Raw genomic sequence first — 13,805 nt, forward strand, 5'->3', positions numbered from 1 at the left:
AGGTTTGTGCAGCAGGAAGAATTCTAGCTGTCTGTAGGAGGCTGCTGATCATCTCACTTCTTTCCTGATTTCCTGCAGGATTCTGGGCAAGTAATTTGCTCTCTCTGTATATATCTTGTCACCTAGACAATGAGAAAATGGAGCTGCCTTGCTGTGCAGGAGTGCTGCAAGGTGCTCAATGTCAGTTGTCATTCAAGAAGGCTTCACAGCTGGAAGGATCAAAAAGCCCATTAGAACTGACTCTCTTCAGCACAAGCTGCATTAAACTCTTCAGTGCTGCTCATGCCCTATGCCTGGGTAAATGTCCATAACTTAGGACAAATTCTTCTGCTTTAAACTGCTTAATTGCAGAAAGCTTCAAAGAGCTACTACACTTTTCTATCAGAATGAAGCCACTGAGTTTATTTTAGTATTAAATAGTTGTTAAGTTCAAGTAAAACTGGTTTGGATTTTTCCCCAAAAACTGACCAGTAAGGAGCTGTCCCTGAATACTAATTTCTAAAGCTCCCTGAGAACACCACTCTGAAGCAGAGTTATTTTTCTGTGGTTAGCAGCAAAATGTCTCCATTTTACACCAGGAATATCAAAAGAAGCTTGACAACCAGCTTGAGTTAATCCATCTTATTCATTTAGACTATTTCACTGCACTTCTTTCTAACCGAGGACCTCCCCAGCTCTCCTAAGTGTATCACATACAGAGGGATTTGTGAATTCCACAAGAACCTGTGCCCTACCTGCTCCCAGTGGATGTGGCTGGGAACTGGGTCATTGTCCTCACTGCAGTAACAAGACAGTAAGAAGGCTGCTTTAAGCCAAGATAATCCAAGATTGGTCCATGTGTGAAGGGCCGTTTGGGGAAACTGGGTTATTTGATTGTTGTCCTTGAGGAGTGAATATTAGTCATCTAGAAATTGCAGCTCTCTAGTTTTAAAAATTATTCTGTGACAAGACAGATGCAGTAAGGAATTAAAGCCTCTGACACAGTTGTTTCTGCTGCTGAAAGATCTTGGGGCAGAAGAAAATCAACCCAAAAGCCTTCCCAAGATTTGGGGGGGCACAAATAAGATAATTAGGATTATACATGGCAACCTAGAAGATACAGCCAACAGGAAAGACAATGTTAAGACCATATGGCCTTGAGAGTTTGCTTTGTTGCCAGCAGGAATTACAGACATGCCAAAAGTGCTCTGTTTTGGGCCATCCCCCCAAAGGGATCCTTTTCCTCAACAGGATATATATACCCTGATATCCATGCTGAGCTGGCTATTGTCTCCAGGCTGCCTGTATGATACACAAATACTCTGTCTCCATATGCCTGGTCTGCCCAAGAGTGTTCCCATCCCCTTTGCCACCTTCTCTCACTGTCCTGTTCTCACCCCTTCGCTCCTGTGTACCAGTGGTCATGGGTGTTGGTGACAGCACTGATTTGGGCTGGTTTGGAAGAGAAATTACCCTACACCCAGAAGGACTTGAAAAGAATGCTGTGGAATTGCCCCTCAGCTACTGAGGGACAAATCCACAGCAGCAGCACCCAGTGCTAAAATGGGAAGGGATATAGGATGCTGCTTGGCTCACTGCTCTGCGTGCCTTCAGATTTGGATTTTCAAATCCTACAAAAGCTACAGTGACATGGCTTAAAAGTCATCCCATCACCTTTACATTTCCCCCTTTCACCTCAAAAATGCAATTCCCTCTACTTAGATTTCTATTGTCTGATTGAAATTTTCATCCTAGGCCACAGATTTTGTTTTGAAGGTGAAACTTACACTTTGGAGTGATACTTTACAAAGTTGCTTTCTTTGTAAGGGAAGGAAAGGAAAAGCAAAGCAGGTGTGAGTCTAAAGGTACTGGACTCACACAGCCAATTTCTACCCTGCCTGACCACAGCCACAGAACACAAAGTATTATGACATTCTTGAGAATATATGTTAATGTTACCTTTTTATCCCAGCTGATAAGGTCCTGGTTATTCCTACCACAGGAACTTTCACAACCATTTCTGTGTCCCTCAGCTCACATAAAGTTGTGTAGCTTGTTGCATTCCTAAGAAGATGCCTGGGTCCTTTTACACTGGACAAATGCAGCTTTGAATAGTTCAAAATTTAAATACATACTGGCCTCTTGTGGGCTGTGTTGTTACATCCTTTACACTGGCTTCGGCACTTTCTCATTCTTGGAATAACAGGGTGATAAAACTTCAAGTATGATGCTAAAAGGAATAAACCTTCTGTAGGTCAAAAAGATACCTTTTTATTTAAAAATAAACATTACCTCCTCAATCCCAGGTTTTCTTATGATTGATTTTGACACCATTTCAAAACTTTGATCAAAGGTAGTCTATGAAATGATTTAACTTTTTTTTTTCATGCTAAAATGAAAATACGTGGGTTCAGGTTTCAAATAGTTAAACATTCAAAAAATCCTGCTTTGATGTTTAAGTCATTCCCCAGTGCTGCTTTCACACCTCCAGGCTTTGGCTTTGTTTATTTTAAAATTAGATATGCAGCACTTTCTCTCATTTCCAAGTCCAGCCAGTTCATTCAGTTACTCAAGCAGGGACTCTGCGCTTTAGAAAATCAGTTCACAACTTTAGGTTGGAGACCATTCTTTAATCAGCTTTCTTATAGTCCTTAATAAGTCTAAGATTCTGCCACACTTCTGCATATGGATGACTTCATTCCCAATGGGAAGGGAACTTTATTTACACAGCTAAGTGTATTTAGCTTTTTTTAACTTCACTTGTGTTGACCACAGCATTGCTGATATAGTGCAGGAGATTTTTTTAGGTGGATAAAACCAATCCATTCTGCAGGACACAAACTACCTATCTTGCTTGCAACAAAGGCTTAACAAGGTATAGTGGCAACAAACTGCTTAACTGACATCACTTGATTTCTCTTTGGAACAGAATGTTGTGGTTTACTCCATATTTATGTTAAATTCAGTTTAAAATGGACTCTAGTGCAGGAGGCACCTGGGTTATGCTCTGCAAAGCACAGGAACTGAGAAAACCAAAGAGCATAAAAATCTAGCCAACTTCCACAGGCTGATGGGAATAAATTTATGGGTAAACTCTGGAAAAAGCAAAGGACACCCCAGCCTCCCATCCCCCTGCAGGAATATACCACCTTTTCCTGATGATTTTTAGGTGATTTCTGCTAGTCTAGGAAAGAAAGGGGAAGGTGAAAAGTTTAACAAAAAACAAGAGAAAAACAGTGCAGAGGCTGAAACATTGTCAGCTTTTCCAGTGAGCAAAAAATACCACATTGAGACAGCCAAAACAAACATATGCTGTTTCACAGGCTAAAGAAGGAATCCAGCAAGGCAGACACTCTGTGCTTGCTTGTCTGGAACTTGTGTTCTGTTAACACAGATCAAATCAGAAGTGTGTGGAAATGGGACTGGTCACGCTGTGAAGTAGATAAGGTGTTACTTATTGCTTGTTTAATAAATGCACGAAGAAACCAACCTTCACTTATGTCTTCAGTATTCTACACTTCAGGAACAAGAGCCCAACTTAGCTGCAGAGCAACCTGCTTTCTGGACTGAAAGTTGTGTTTTCCCCAGCAAAAACCAAAACACTGCCAACACAATCCAATTCCTCCCACCTATCCAAACTGACACCCTGACCTTTGTGCTGCCTGTGTTTGCTTTCTGTACTCCTCACAACATCCTAAATACCAAAAAGACAACAGTGGATGTGGTAAAACCAATGACACATGGCTTTCCTTCTTTTGAGATAGAAGGAGTCAAAGCTCATTTACAAGAGGAGGTTTCCATTGTGCATTATCAGTTTTGATTTACTTCCTGACATGTTTTCCTGTGTCCACTTCAGAGGCAAACAAGCTAAACATGCAAAGGAGATCTATGAAGGGTTTTGCCCCTATGATCCATGGAAATATTGCCTTTGGCTTTTCAGAGGAAAGTTGCACCTGGTACTGGAAATAGGGGAGTTAAGGTTAGACTAATAAAAAGCTTTAATTCAGGCAGACACAACTTTTTCTCAATGGAGAAATGCCTTATTAAGATGCACATAACTGCAGATTTATACTCCTAAAATTCTGGATGAAGATCTATGCAGAAGAGACTGAGGCCTCTGAAGGGTGTCTAGTAAGACAGGCTCTGTCCAAGGAAAGAGATGATTTTTGGAAAACACTGGCTATGAACATATTGGGTTAACAGTAGTGCAGGAAAGTGATTTATTTAACTCAAAGCATAAGCAGCAACAGGCAGATAAGAGAAGAACCAAGATGGAACACAAGTTGAGTAGCATGGTCCTGCAGAGAGAAAGGGCCAGGAATTGCAATACCCAAGTCCTTTGCCAGACTGTTTAAGCTTTATGTTCTCAAATGTTCAGAGCCATATTGTCAGCTCTGGTGCCAATATGGCTTTTAATTCTGAGTAAGTAATTCAGTCTCTCTCTTCATTCAGCTTTGTTACCATCTGAGTAAACCTGACACTGCTGCCCTGCTGGGTATTACATGGCCCAAAAGCTTGGGCAGGTCTAATCATAACCCCTTCTGTGACTTTCACACCATGCCACAAGAATGTAGCATCTGTTGTGTTCAGGTGCTGGAGCCTCATCTCTATCAGTGCTCAAAGGAGATTGGATTCTTCTCTTTCCTTGCACGTAAAGGAAGAAAAGTTAATTTCTTTGGAATATGTGAAATTCACGTTGAGGCACTAGAAATCAATGCTTGCGTTGCCTAGAGCATGCAGATCTTTGACTGCCTGTACCATATGCACAAAGCTGCAAATGCTGCTTTCATTCACCTATTTCTTCCGTGCTTTTGAATGGAGAACTTTTTTTTGACTTGCAGGGAAAAATCTTCCTTGAGCTGCCCTACTTTATCCTAAGGTAACAGTCACTCTTCCAGACACCAGGAAATACTCATCTACAGACTTGGCAGAAGAAAAAAGGTTATCTCCAGGGACTTCAGAAAAAGTGTTTTGTTTTTTATCCATAGCAAATCTATAAGACATGACCACCTATGTGCAAGCTGCACGATTCCTCTTCTGAAGAGACAGCAGGGAAGTGACAGGAACCAAGGTCCTATTTTGCCCTGTCTTCATTCTCAAGTCCATTTTGCAACTGCAAATTCACATGTTAAGATTTTTCCATTGTAGACTAATTATAGAAGAAAAGTCTAGAATAAATAGATACTTTTGAAAGTCTTGGAAGAAATGTAGTTCTCTTCCCTACATGACTACTAGGTAGTTGACATTTAAGAATAATTTGACTAAGTCATCTTTATCTTGATCCTTAGAGAGTGAGTCGTGCTTTATCTAGGGACAGCCCTTACACTCAAGTGCAATCTTAATTTTTGTTTTTACATAACTTTGGCATCTGCTGATCTCAGACTACCTGCATGAGGACAGAATGTGCCATTAGTCTGTTACCATGACAGAAAGAGGAGCAGGATAAAGCTGCTTATGTGTGGTGACCAAATTGACCAAATGACCAGCAAACAGCCAAGGCACTGAGCTAGGCTCTGCCCTGTTCCAAGTGTGAAAAAGGTTATCAAACAGAAGACATCACAGTTGGTTCTAAATAAAATAATCTCATGTTTGTTATATTTTTACCCACCTGGAGAGAGGAATTCAGTCCTCTGGGAAACAACTGTGTTGTAGGTACTAATGCTCTGGTCTCTGGTACAAGAGTCCCGGGCTCTGAGCAGGAGAGAGTGGATGAAGTATGCTTGGAATTTTCATTTAATAGAGAAGGAGTAAAAAGACTAGCCAGAGACATAGCTTAGCTTAGCTCCTATTGTCAGCTCAGTTTCAAACACACTGATTACAGAAGCAGCAGCCCCACTCATCTCAAGTGCTTGCACACGGCCAGAGCTCTTTCCTGCTAATCTTAAGCACTTCTTAAGACTACCTCTGCTGCCAGAAGAGATCAGAACAGCTGATAAAATGTCCTTCAGATCTCAAATTCTATTAAAAAAAAGGTAAAGAAAAAAAGAGACAGAAATGTGTTAATTACGATAAGGCCAGAGAGTAAATAGGAGGATTAGCTCCAAATCTGTTAGACAAAATAACACTTTTAGAGGCATTTGAATATTTTGATCCAGACCAAGTGGTATTATTCTTGCCTGGTATGAGGTGTCAGCAGTGCAGCCCTCATCACCAGAGCATACAACAAGGCTGACATGTGCTTTGTAGCAGTGAATTGATGCCAAACAACCTGATTATATCAAAAACCACACTCTCAGGACATTCCACACATGTAGAATGGGAGTGGACAGCAGGCCAGATTTCCTTCATTGTTGTAAATCATTCATTTCTACTCAAGTCAGTGAAGCACTGCCAACTAACACCTGCTGAGGATCTGTGCAAGGACCTCAAGGTCAGTATCTTAGAGCCCTTTTTACCTTGCTTGCCATAAAGTTATTCTCTTCTAGAAAATCTTGTGCAGCAGGCAATTTATACATTGAACTTACCTCCTATATGCACACTGCCCTCCAAGCAACAAGCATTCTTTAGCAGATGCATGGGAAGCTGATGACAGAGCAAGTAGTTTTATTCACTGAGTCAGTTTTGACTTGGAAGGGCACTGAAAAGCTGAAAAATATTTACAGGGAGTTCCACTTTCAATATTAACCAGAATATCAATGGTTATTTTGTTATTTTAAAGGAGTGCTTAGATGGAATAGTGTTACTCCTTCAAAGAAGTTGGTAGCACAGAGAATATAACTATCAAGATTTACATAAAACTAACAGTCATGTTATGCTCAAAAGCTTAAGTTTATTGCTCTCTTTAATGACTATCACCAGTATTTTAAAAAAGAATGCCAGTTCTTTCTGCTAGCTTCTCACTGAAGGAAATATTTTAAATACAGCAATAAAATCAAGTGGTTTAAAGAGAACACATTTTGCCACACATTCATGCAAACCCTGCAGACAGGATTTTTACAGGTTCATGGATACAGAATAAACACAAAGATGTGTACTGAAATATTGGGAAACTTTTTCCCCACAGTGATGAAGTTGTAGGCGTAACATTTCAGGCCTTACCCTGCACCTGCTGACGTCAATGGCAAAACATCAGTGGGAGCAGGATCAGCCCTTATTGTTCTGAGAGCTGCTTTACCTTCTCCTGATTAGAAGTGCAGTAAATTCTCTGAATCTTCTGTACTAATAGAAGCAGTAGGTTTTGGTTATTGTTGCAAATAGAGAGAAGCAAATATATATTTTTAGTAGGTCATCAGAGCTTCTATTCACAAAACACTCATCTTTCATGTTAAGGATCCTGTGTACCTCCATTTTTCTCTGCTCAGTGAAGCACTAAAACGTGTGCTCACCTCTAAGCATTAAACACAAGCTACAATCTTCCCAGCCTGATTGAAGTCTAAACCAAAAAGGACAGGCAGCAGTCTGTATTATTGGAAAAGGAATACTGTTGCCTGGACCAGTGGTTAGAACGGGCCAATTATTGTCTAAATTTGGTTTGAGGGCAAATTTCTCACAAAGCAGCCAACAAGTTCACACTGATATTTTTTAAGCTGCCTTTAGGATTTGCATTAATTTTAGTAGGCACTGGACACATGGTTACCCTCAAAGCTTTGAAACAAGTATAAATTCATAGAATAAAAGTGATTGTATTATTATATTTTTAATAAAGATGAACTAAAAAAATTTTCTCACCTGATTTTGAATCTCAGATTTCAGGAGAAATTCTACTCTATGTAAAAATAGAAACTATTTGCAGAAATACAATATGTTTGCCAGACTAAGATGCCCAAATATTGACAAAGAAAAGGTAAAGCACGAAGCATTTATGTTCAGATTAATGTCTACTTAGATTCACCCCACTGTGATGATACTGGGGTACACTGCTGGTAAGAATTCGAGGCAAGAATTTGACTCACGTCATTGAAATCTTGTTTCCCCCTTAGTTCTGATAACACTGGTAGTGGACTGCTTTAGAAAAAAATAAACAAGCAAACATGATGTGTGAAACATCATTTCAATGCAAATCTACTTGAGTCTTTCAATGCAGAGGCTCAGAAGGTTTACGATACACACAGTATTCGGTAATTTTATATGTAAAAACAATCAGAAAGAGGCAAAAATTTACTTTCAAGCTTAGTCAACATACGGCACATTTCAGCATGACAATTCAAAAAGTTTCACACTGTATTTGTATATATTAGCAATGACCTTTTAAAAAAGAACAAACTGAAGACAGTGGATTTTTTTCTGGTTTTTTTTCCTTGCTTTTGTAACAAATGAAGCTACTATAATTATTTACAGTATAAATAAGCCTTTTTTGGTGAAGATTACGTCCTGTCACATATGTTTAAGACAAGATGTACCTCAGCTCTTTAATGTCAATGCAAACAAGAGCATAAAAGCAATATCAAAGTAAAATAATATCTTTCCAGCTAAGACAGCCAGGTTACCATGTGTCTCTTATCAGATCTGAAATATATCTGAGCGCAGTCAAAAGTTCTCCTGGCTTTAGCCTTTAGGAATATCATGAACACTTATTCTTCTGCTGCTCTAGAAAGCTGCTTTCCGTACAAGCTCATGACATGATGCACAAATTGATACTGTTCACAAGTCTGGATCATTCCTCCCCTGAAAGGCAAGAAGAAAAGGGGAGGGAAACAGCAGTCTTATTACTTGCAAACACGTGAGGAAAAAGCACAGCTAACATGAAGCTTGTGCTCCACACCAAAGGTCCATTCCAAAGCTTTCTGAAATGAGTGAGAAGTGCCCTTTGACTGTAACCAGCTTCAAGCCTGACCTCCAGCTCCATTTTGAAAGTGTCTGCTGAGCAAGGAACAGAAGGTAGTGAGAACAGGAATGGGCTTTACATTCATTTTCCTTGGCAGAGGCTCTCCTCCAGGAAAGCATCACCATCATCATTTACTCTAATCGTACCTGAGCACCTATACTCCAAAAACCCTTCTCTGAAAAGTAATTCCCACCTCAAAGCCCTAGAGAGATAGATGGGAGCAGGGGAATAAAGAGGGGAAGCAGTTTATCCAAGACTTCACAGCTGCACTAGGGACTGAATTTGGGACCAAAGAGGGCCAGGACAGGCCAAGCCACACCAGCCCAGACAACTGATGCAGTTTTCCCATTCTGCTATGAGGATTCTTTCCTCTGGGCGACTCCACATCAAGCTTTTGGCAAGTTAGCCAGAGAACTAGGGATGGCTATCGGGATTTTGGAGCATACAATGTTACTTCAGAAAGGACAGCTCAGATTTGTAACAGAGTTGACTGCTATGCACACTCTGATAGCAAAATATCCCTCAGCACAGTAACCTGTTTTGGTTCAGCTTATTTTTCAGCTTTTAATGTTCTCTTTAAAACTGAAAACCTGAAAGGAAATGCAAGCAGGAGCAAAAGTAGTTTGATTTTCCATGTGTCATTATCCTATGTATTTCTGCAAGTAGCATTAACTAACACATAAGCACTACAGGGGGAGACAGAAATGAACAAAACCAATCAGGATGAAGCTGTTGATTTTAAGAAGATTCTACTAACATTTTGCTAAGAGTATCATTGAAAGTGATATGATCTCTTGACAATCCATTATGAAGGCAATTAAAATTATATCTGAAGCTCGCAGAAAGTGTACAGAGAATTGTGCCAGCACTGGTGCTGATGCACAGATCCCAGCAGTCTGGTGCCAAAAGGAGGCTGAAATGACAAGTGGAGCTGAGGAACATGGGAACCCACGAGTGACTGGAGCCAACCAGATTGTGTCAGTCTGAGGAAGAGCATATGTGGTGCATTCCCTTAGAAACCTCACCAAGGAACATGAATGAAAAGCTGCTTCCTCTAAGCCAAATGGGTAGCAGACTGCTAGCACTCTCCTTGGGGACAGCCCTTTTCCATGGGGTCCATCTTAACCATTATGGGTCACACAGCAGCCATACCAGTAAGGGGGAGATGAGCGGGAAAGACAACCTTGTCCTTCAGCCCCTTGCACTTATTTTGTTAAGCAGCTGCTTGAAATAACACTTAACAATGAACAGGGAAGGGCAGGGACCTATTCTCTAACCTCTCATCATCTAGCAAAGGTGAGAAACACACACTGTGTTTCTAAAAGAAAAATTAATTCTGAGCTGAGCATCTCCTCCCCATCTGCTCTCCTTAATACAAGCTTACAGTTGATTTGTTTCTGAGTCCCTCTGTGCTCCACACAGCACTGAAATATATCTATGTCAGACTGCGACACACAAGGAACATTAGTCATATCTGACAATTTCTCCTCAAGAAGTTCCATTAACAGTGGGGTTGTACCCTGAAGTTGTAGCAGCAGAAGCACCAGGGTGTCCACTGAGATTCAGACCACAGGAAATTATTTTCCTTTTTATCCAGTTTCCTGCTATGTGGTGGCTTCCTCCCTTGCCACACATATGCACACCATGACATGTGCTTACTGTCCAGGCTTTGGCACAGAATGATGTTTTCACCCCTCTTTGCCACAGAAACCTTTGAAATCTAAGTTGCATTGTGGGTAATGATAGCAAACGTCTCTCAGCACTGTGGGAAGGATGCAGGAATGATTACTTCCTCTCCTTAGTCATAGTAGGTTATTTTAGGACCATCTGTTGGCCACTGATGCAAGGCCCAGTGAACAGAACTTCTCCAAGGGATTTGTGAGGGAATAGGGAAACCCTTGTTCTCTCTCATGGGTACATGGCAACCTCAAAGGTGGTTCTCAGGCTAATGCCAACCTTTCTATTTCTGTGTAAAGCAGGGAGGTCTTCAGACATCTACTCTGGCCTGCATTCAGCCCTCTTTCCCCAAGTCCCTGGTGACTCCTTACCATCCTAGACAGTAATGATCAAGCAAGAGGAGGAGACACAGTCTTCCCTCTTATAGCTGCTTGGACACTGTCTCAACCTCTCATGCTACTTCTGAAGTCCCATGGAGATTCTGGGGGGAGTTAATAAAAATGAGAGTGGGTGGCAGCATGACTTCCAAGAGACTACAAGCCCTATTTTTCAGTCCTTGAAGAAATCATGCTTTTCTGTAGGAAGGATGGTGATCTGCTTTCCATCTTCAGTATTTTACCCCATGACATTTAAATGGCTTTTATCTATTCCATCCCACTCCTGAGAGCTACATGGCAGCTACAGAGGCTCCTGCAGTCTTCCTTTTCCCCTATGGTGTCCTTTAAGTATGATTTTCCTTCTCAGAGTCTTAAAGTGACTGCCAGTTCCCCTCTCCCTTCAAAGCTAGTATTTGCAACTGGCCTGCTGTATCACACACATTTGTAAGCAGGCGCCTTCAGCCTTCATTTGTGTGGCAATTTTCCTGTGTAACATTAGTCACAGAGACAAGATATTTCACATCCAGACAGATATTTAACTGGACCATGGATAATCAGCACTCGCTATTCATAATCTGGTTTTCTTTTTCTCAAGAAGCCTTCCCTTGTCTGGGCTAAAATCCACTGAAACAGCCAAATCTCTAAGCCCCTGCAGGTCCCTGTCTATCAGAGCCTCAGCAGGGCAGCAAGCATTTCATTTTTTGCCTCCCACTGAGCATAATTTCTTCTCTGAAATAAAGTTCAGCGTGGGGTTGAGGTTCTTTTTTTTTCCCCTCAGAAAAATCTTTGGTATGTTTTTCGTGACATCTCTTCCCCCGACTACATTTATCATGATCATTAGAGAGAGCACTGAGACATGTTTTGATGGCACTTGAAACCAGTGGGAGAGGAAAAATAACATCTCTGGTACAAAATTCAAGTCTGTTTACTTAATAATCAAACTCAAGGTGGTGTGTTAAGAAATGCTTAACTGGAAACCATTGAATTTGTGGAGATTTTCACAGCTCCTTTCATATGTCTGCAAACACTCCAGGTTGTGCACCCTCCTTCCCCAGAAAATGTCTCTCCTACCATGGCTCACAGCTATATGAGATAAATTTTCATTACTCCTTCTGGGAGAAAAGCGATGATCTGTAGCTCTGAACTTAAGAAGAGCAGATCTTTGAGCCTTTGCTTCTGTATGAACAAATGGGGCCAACTCCTCAGCTGGTAGAAGGTCACCCCTTGCTTCATTGAGATGGACAGCTTTGCAGACTTTGATGCCAGCCGTGAACCTAAATCAGCTCTAGGGCTGTTCAGTAAGGTTTACTGCTCAGGCAAAGATTACAAGTCAGAGGAATGTTCTCTCTTGGCCTCCACTTAGGTTTTTTCTTCCCCTCTCCTTATTTGCTTCTTCTTAAATAAAGGGGAACTATTACCATTTTTGCTTTTTATTTTTCTGGAAAGGAAGGAGGCTTTCTTACCTGTCTAACCGTAACTGGCAGGTTGTTCGCAAAATGTCAACTATGCCCTCGTTCTTCAGCTGTTTACAGCAGACACTTGTGGCAATAAAGCAGCCAGTCCTCCCGATGCCTGCACTGGGGAAGGGAAGAGCAGAGAGAGGCAGTGGAGATGTCAGAAGGATTTTGGAACTTTCTTGTCAAACGACTGCCACTAAAGCAGCACAGACCCCATCATCCCTTTTGTCCCTCTGACCTTTGCCAGCTGGGTGCTTCCAGATGGAAAGCCATAACTAGGAAAAGATACCAACTTTGTTGGATGACATGATTAAGTATGAACCACTCACAGAAGGGTGAACATTGCAGATACAGGGCTAAAAGTGGACTACTGGAGACTCATTGACCCAATAGGTTGTTGAACCTCTCACTGAACCATTGAAAAAAAGCTTCTGCCTTTCTTAGTAAGATTTAGTTGGACAGCAAGCCTTGCTTTGAAGGCAAACTTTGCTTTGAAATTCTCAATTTTAACAGCATCTTTGAAGCTATTTTCATTCACAGGTAGAATAAAAAACCCCCAACTCCTGCTTAAATAATTAGAGCTAACAGAAGTGTAGTAAGTGTGATGGCATTTTCTGATCATATCTGCAATCTAGTAATTTGAATTAAAGCACAATACAACAAATTCACTATCAAAAAAAATTCTTAAAATTTTCCTGAATTCTTCTGTATCTGACCAGAACTGAGTTTATTTTCACAGTACAATAGAAGCTGTGAATTCTTCTCATCACCTAAATGCTGGAAGCCCTTCTTATGCATGAAATAATTAAGTGAGCATACTCAGGAATAATTACTTGACACAACTACAGGAAATCCTGCTTTCATTTACATTGTGAGAAAATTGTAATGCAAAACCACTGGCAAGAAATGTTCAAGCAACATTGGAGCTCACAGCTGCCCAAAAGTCCTTCATCTTCCACTTGACCATAACCAAACAGATCACAGCACACAACTCCTGACACTGTTCACTGTCCAGTCATCTCAGTGTTTTACAAAAGGAGGGAACAACACCCATTTTTAGATAAAAGAAACAGTGCTTGTCCCAGGACAAGCTGCAGGTCTCTCAGTGGCTGAGACAGCATTGGGTGGCGCATTATCCACATAGAACACTTCATAATCCTATCACCATGTCTCTTAGTACTTTTTTTTTTTAAATAAAAATGCCCCATTTCTCCCCAGATTATTACAGTGTCATGGGGATGACACCATGCAAGAGGACAGAACAAATATGCAAAGCAAGAGTGACATGGTAACCAGCAGCAGATACCATAGTTCTTCAAAGAGCTCCTAGAAGCTCCTAGAGTCACAAATTTCCATGGACAAAGAAGACCTCCTTACAAACCACTTCTTATTTTCATCTGAACTCACTCAAATTTTTCCACATCTGTTTTAAAAGACTGGCTGAAAAACTGGACACGTGCTATCACACAAGCATTTTAATAGTGATTACTCCATATTAGCTTACAGTCGGATCTGTGATGACACCAGGCTACCAACAATTTCTGCCAAGAG

The 13,805-nt window shown here is 40.9% G+C and overlaps 1 protein-coding gene across 6 annotated transcripts in view; it reads right to left on the bottom strand.

The window, feature by feature from the left end:
• Positions 1-6,728: 6,728 nt before the first annotated feature.
• PTPN5 (protein tyrosine phosphatase non-receptor type 5) overlaps positions 6,729-13,805 on the bottom strand; it is a 77,427-nt gene continuing 70,350 nt past the window's right edge. For all 6 annotated transcript variants that reach the window (XM_036383951.2, XM_036383947.2, XM_036383953.2 and 3 more), the window contains exons 13-14: positions 12,261-12,374; positions 6,729-8,583 (exon numbers count right to left, since the gene is read on the bottom strand). In XM_036383951.2, coding sequence (XP_036239844.1) covers positions 8,490-8,583; positions 12,261-12,374 — 208 coding nt within the window. In that variant the 3' untranslated portion in view covers positions 6,729-8,489. The remainder of the gene's footprint in view (positions 8,584-12,260; positions 12,375-13,805) is intronic.

This window comes from Molothrus ater, chromosome 6 (genome assembly GCF_012460135.2).
Source record: "Molothrus ater isolate BHLD 08-10-18 breed brown headed cowbird chromosome 6, BPBGC_Mater_1.1, whole genome shotgun sequence".
NCBI lineage: Eukaryota > Metazoa > Chordata > Aves > Passeriformes > Icteridae > Molothrus > Molothrus ater.